The 6,381-nt window shown below is 35.6% G+C and overlaps 1 protein-coding gene across 1 annotated transcript; it reads right to left on the bottom strand.

Annotated features, from left to right (window-relative positions):
- Positions 1 to 5,367: 5,367 nt before the first annotated feature.
- LOC132932742 (zinc finger MYM-type protein 1-like) lies at positions 5,368 to 6,381 on the bottom strand. Its single transcript, XM_060999107.1, has one exon. The coding sequence runs from the start codon at positions 6,379 to 6,381 to the stop codon at positions 5,368 to 5,370; it is 1,014 nt and encodes a 337-aa protein (XP_060855090.1).

Below are 6,381 nucleotides of genomic sequence, written 5' to 3'. Positions count from 1 at the left end.
CAAATATTGGTGAGAAGCATATTTGATACTCAAGGCGATTGTGGCAAATTGACAATAAAATATTAGGGCGACTTGGATAAGTAGACTGAGAATCATAATTGATACTCAAGGCGTTCGTGGCAAGATCAGTGAAATTTGAAAGGCAGTTAACTTGTTCTTTTTTTTTTTTTTATTAATTTAGAAAATCTACGATCTATATAATATTACACAATAGGCAGAATTGATGACAGATATAACACTATATACATACAAAAAAAAAAAAATTAACATGAATCACAAGATGAGGGAAATCATCCAGCGATGGTACCCTCTAATAATTTATTTATTTATTTATTTATTTATTTTTTTTTTTATTAATTAATTTAATAGATCACGGCACCAATTTCTTTTGAGTCGGCGCGGTGGGTTGTCAGGAAGAGTACGTGATGCTAGGTGAGTGACTAAAGGATTGGGATGGTGTTGCAGTTTAGAGTGAAATCTGTTATAGTACAATTTAGCTAGTTGGTAAACTGTTGGAATTTTTAGATCTTTGTGTAAGGTTTCATTTGTTACGTACCAAGGTGCCGAAGCTATTAGCCGGAGAGTGATGGACTGGGAAGCTTGGATAGTGCGGATTTGCGAAGGTTTGGCACACCCCCAGATTTGCATACCGTACGCCCAGATGGGTCTGAGGAGAGATATGTACAGTGTGGACTTTGTGTGTATTGATAGTTTGGAGTTGAGAATTGGCCTAAGTAGATGAAGGCGGCTGTTAAGGATTTTACGTTTGGACTTTAAATGCGGTCCCCATGTTAATCTTTTGTCTAATATTATTCCCAGATATTTTACCTGATTCGATGTAGGAATGTCGACTCCTTGAAGTTGAAGCGAGGGGAGGTTGTTTTTTCGCAGTGTAAATGGCACATGGAAAGATTTATCGGGATTTATTAAAATTCTCCAATTGGTTGCCCAGGCGTTTATTAAATTGAGGTGATTTTGGAGATAGTTTGAAGATAGAATGGGGTCTGAATTAGAGGAGAGTATAGCTGTATCGTCTGCATAAGTTGCTATGGTCGTGTTAGCTGTTTTTGGAATATCTGATGTATATATATTAAATAAATCGGGTGATAAGTCGCTTCCTTGCGGAACACCGGCAGATATTGAAAAGTAGGAGGACATTGAGTCGCCCTGTCGAACTGCAAATGTGCGATCATAGAGGTAAGATTGGATTATTAGATAGTAGGGAGCTGGGAGGAATAATTTTAACTTGTATAGGAGGCCATCGTGCCAAACTCTATCAAAGGCTTGAGCCACATCTAGAAAAACTCCTGGGCAGTATTCTTTATTTTCAAATGAAGTTTGAATTTTATCAGTAATTCTGTGTATTTGATGTATTGTCGAGTGAGATGTCCTGAAACCGAATTGTGTGTGGGGTATTATAATGTATGGGAATGTATGAGTGGTCTAATTCTTTTGAGGATAATTTTCTCAAACAATTTAGCTAAAACTGGTAGTAGACTTATAGGTCTATAGGATGACGGTAGGTGTTTGGGTTTGCCAGGTTTATGTATAAGTATTACTATTGAAAATTTCCAGATTTGAGGGAAGTAAGAGAGTCTTAACATGGAATTGTAAATGAATGTGAGAAGTAATAGAGTTTTATTGGGTAAGTGTTGTAATATTTTGTTTGTAATTAAGTCATATCCAGGTGACTTCCCTGGTTTTAATTTGCTAATTAAGTGTTTGATTTCATTTGGGGTAGTGTGTTTTGCTGGGAGAGACATTGGTAAAGGACTATCAAGAAATCTGGCAATGTTGTCGAGGTGTGCAGAATCAGGATTGACATAAGAATGTGGTTTAAATATATTTGAAAGATGGACTCCGAAAAGTTCAGCTTTTTCTTTGTCGGAGATTGCTAGCTCATCATTTGGTCCATTGAGCGGTGTAGCTTGTTCTTTGATTTTTAGAATATTTTTGGTGGTTTTCCATAGTGAACCGTCATTAGAATTTAGTGATTGAAATTTTTCTTGGAAAAAGTCGGATTTGTGTTTTATAATGAGTTTTTTAATTAAATTTGATAGATTATTTAATAATCTTTTATCAGAAGGCAGGTTGGATCTTTGCCACAACGAGCGAATCCTTCTTTTTTTAACTATTAATTTTTGGATTTGGGGAGGGAGGATATTATATTTTGAGTTGTCAGGTGTATTTGTGACATACGATGCTTTATAAACGGCGGTTTGAATTGAAGTTGTTAGGTTTTGCGCTGCTTCATCGATTTGGTCGGTTGATTTAAGTGAGATTTTTAGGTTAGTGGCATTTTCTAGATTTTTTGAAAAGGAACTCCAATTGACTGGTCCTTTTGCTAAAGAAGAACGGGGAGGATTGTAGTAAATCTCACAATTTAGATTGAGAAGAACTGGACTGTGGTCGCATGCTGGATCTACTAGATTTTTTATGGAATGGGTATTGTGTCTTGGGATTGTGGTTAGAAAATAATCTAAAATATCGGGGTGCCGGTTTTGGTGGGAAGGCCAGTAAGTAGGCCCCGGAGGAGATATGAATGTAATTCTTGTGTTCTGTATAATATTTTGAAGCAACCGACCCCTAGTGTTATCGGTCCGACAGCCCCATTGCGAGTGTTTGGCATTAAAGTCACCGCCTATAAGAAATTAGCGGCCAAGTGAGTTCAGAAATTGGGAGAGATGTTCGGATGATATTGCAGGCCTTGGTGGACAATAAACTGCAGATATAGCTGTCGGAATATGATTCAGAGTAATTAAGATGTTAGTGGCTTGAATAGTGTTAGTTTTGTGATTAAGTAACGGTTGGCACTGTATTTTTTTTGAAATTATAATGGCTGAGCCCCCATGGGCAGAGCCATCAGGGTGGTCAGTTCTATAAATGTTATACCCAGGGAAAAAGTTTTTAGTATTTGAAGTGCAGTGAGTTTCTGAGATAAGTGCAATGTCTATATGCTTTTCTGTGAATAGGTTGAGCAGTTCAGGTTCATGACGTTTAAGACCGTTTGCGTTCCAAAGAAAAATTCTAAGGGAGTTTACGTTCGCTTGTTTATTTAACATCTTTCAGAATTAGTTTGTTTATGACAGTAGTGAGCAGTTGGATTAAAGGATTTATCACTAATTTTAATTCTGATAAGAATGTGGAAAATTGTGAGGTTAGATTGTTATCGGGTTGAGTATTAGGTAAATTTGAATTGTAATGATTTTTTTTGTAGTAATTTGGTTTGTCTTTGCTATTTTGAGGGTGAGACATGTTTGTCGGAAGGCTTGGGAATTCCTTGGTATTATTTAGATTAAGATTGGGTTGACCAGAGAGTGTTCCATCGCTAGTGGTTTTACCCCCATTTACATTATAATTTAAATTAACATTTTGTTTAGTTGTAACTTTGGAATTATTGTGAAATTTCTGTAGGTCTTTGTGGACGGTACATCCGCGGTAGTTTGCCGGATGACTTCCTGCACAGAGAGCGCACGTTGGAGGTTGGTCTATGGATTTGGTACAAGATGAAGATGTGTGAAATTCGGCGCAGCGGACGCAGCGAGGTGGGTGTGAGCAATAGCTTTTGGAGTGTCCGTATTTCTGGCAGTTTTGGCATTGAATTATTTCCCGACGTTTATATGGTTCTTCGATTCGAACTTTGGTGTGAAGAATGGATGTTACGTGGAATATATCTTTGTTGATCACAGCTGGTTCAAGATCGACAAAGAAGAGAGGCAAATTTTTTTTTGTTGTTTTGTGACGGAAATTAGCAACATTACGCACTGTGAAGCCAATTTCCTGAATGGCGATTCCAATCTCATTTAATGGGGTGGAAGGATGAATATTACGTATAACGACACGAAAAGCTTTGTTCTCACGATGTTGATAAGTATGATATTCGGCTTTTTTTTCATTTAGATACTTTATCACAGTTCTATAAGATTCGGAATTCTTAGTAAGGATTTTTAAATCATTAGATGATGATTTGAATAAGAAATTTTCTGCACCGAGCAGTTTGAGAAAATCATTGCGAAGCGCAACAAAATCAAGTACCCCTTGAACTGTAATTGGTAGTGGAGATGGTGGAGGTTTGGCGGGTTCACTAATATCGTCTGATGCATCGTTTGATGGATTCTGAGGTGAGTACGCTATCACAGGGTTGTCCTCAGAGTTGTCCTCAACAGCAAGGCTGGAATATCTATTTGTTGTTGAAAATATACTTTTTTGTGTCGTCTTAGCTATTTTGTTCGCAGAATGCTCGCCAGATGATGAGAGAATCCTACCGGATTTTCTAGAATTATTTACGGTATCGTCTATGTCCATGTCAGAATTTTGGAATACATCACTTGATGCACTCTGTATACGACTGGACGAAGCGGAATTTGTTTTATTTTTATATGAGGTTTTATTTTTCGCGTTAGTAGTATTTATATTATTGTTGCGGTTCATTGTGCGTGTTGTCTTTATCGCGACTTGGGTTAGATTAGATAAATAGCTGCCGCCGGCAACGCCGGGGAGCGCGGACGACAATTAATTAATTACGTAGACACCGTATATACGTATAGTAATTATAATTACCGATTTTTGGATGATTTGGGCTTGAGAGGTTGAAATTCCGTGGCGATGACGGTAGGAGGATACACAGGCCGATATCCGGATTTTTTTGACACCATTCACAGTTAAATTGGTTAGGTTAAACTTGAGAAACAAAAGAAACTGCGTGCATGGATAACTGATACGTGTGTTGCGGACAACAGTCACGGAGCGAGTGAGTTAACTTGTTAAAAATTTATTTTCTTCACTTATGTTACAAAACTCATCTTCTGCAATTTCTCCGGGTAAAAGTTTCTTTTTTCGTAATCTGACTTTTGGGAATTCCATTTCTATGCCTAATACTTCAGCTTTATTCTTTGAATCCAACAAAGCCTCATTTATACCTTGCTCTCGAAAGTTTTCTAATATTTTAAGGAGACTTTGCAGATTTTTGACAGCTACATCAATTGTTAATTTTGGTTTTTGTAAAATTATATTAATCCTGTCAATTGCACTGAGAATTTTTTCCCAAACCGTAAGCATACAAATAAAAGAAAAACTTTTAAGTGATCTTATCAAATTATCTGCATCAAATTTTGTTTCTTCTGATAATTTTTCTTGTTTTAGAACGTCTAAGCTTTTAAAAACCATATCCAGTTGAGTATTTAATGATTTTATTGCACGATGTTTAAATTACCACCTTGTTGTACTATACCCTTTCAATGACAATTTTAAATTATTCATTAGAATATCCCATCTTTGCGTTGAACTTGAAAAGAAATTAAATAATTTCTGTACGATGCCGAAAAATGTTTCTACTTTAGGTATACTTTTTGCACAATTAATACCAATTCAATTTAAGGAGTGAGCTGAGCATTGGATGAATCTTGCAAGTTTATTAATTTTAATAATTCGTGCTTGAACTCCTTTAATTTTTCCACTCATATTTGACCCGTTATCAAACGATTGTCCTCTACAGTCAGATATTCTAAGATTATCTTTTGTCAAACAATCTAATATATCTTCTGTTAATGATTCACCAGTTTTGTTGTACACACGCGCAAACTTTATAAAACTTTCTATTATTTCGCATTCATTCTGGTTGTATTGTATAACATAGCGAATAACTTGGGTCATTTGTTCTTGGTGTGCAATGTCCCGTGTACAATTGAATAGTATAGAATAATATTTCGCCTCTATTATTTTTGAAAGAATTTCATCTTTAACTCTTTTTGCCATAATCTCTAGAAACTCGTCTTGAATACCATGAGAAAAATAAGAAAGACCACCTTTTTTATGTCTTTCAATATGTTTTGATAACGGTTCATGATAATGTGACACTAGATTAACTAAATTTAAAAACTTTCCACTTCGGTTTGATGTTCCCACACTAGAAATAATTTCATTAGATCCTCGAAATGCTCTTCCGTCCATTGCTAGATGCATTATAATGTCTATAATTGCCAATAAAACGGATTTCCAGTGATCTTCTTCTTTTCTTATAGAATTTTGCAAATCTGTATCTATACCCTCGCAGTGATTCAATGCCATTTCCAATGAAGTCCAAGAACACACATTTTTTTTTTGTATTGGTGAATTTTCATGTAATGGAATTTTTTCGGTAACTTTTTTCCAATTTGTTAAGCCAGTGTATGCTAATTTTGATATGTTGGATGAGTTTTCTATTTTAGTAAACAATTTACAAGGTACACAAAAAAGTGCATTTTTATATGAAGAATAGCTGAGCCATGTTCTTTTTAATTTTTTTCCATTCATAAGTATCTTATAAAACCAGTCAGACTTAACATTTCTACCGTCTCTTTCCGAATTACTAAAATCATGAATTTCGGAATAATTGTACCTCAT

This window comes from Metopolophium dirhodum, chromosome 1 (assembly GCF_019925205.1).
Source record: "Metopolophium dirhodum isolate CAU chromosome 1, ASM1992520v1, whole genome shotgun sequence".
NCBI classification, from domain to species: domain Eukaryota; kingdom Metazoa; phylum Arthropoda; class Insecta; order Hemiptera; family Aphididae; genus Metopolophium; species Metopolophium dirhodum.
Note: the sequence above shows the minus strand (reverse complement) of the source record. Positions and strands in the feature narration are given on the sequence as shown.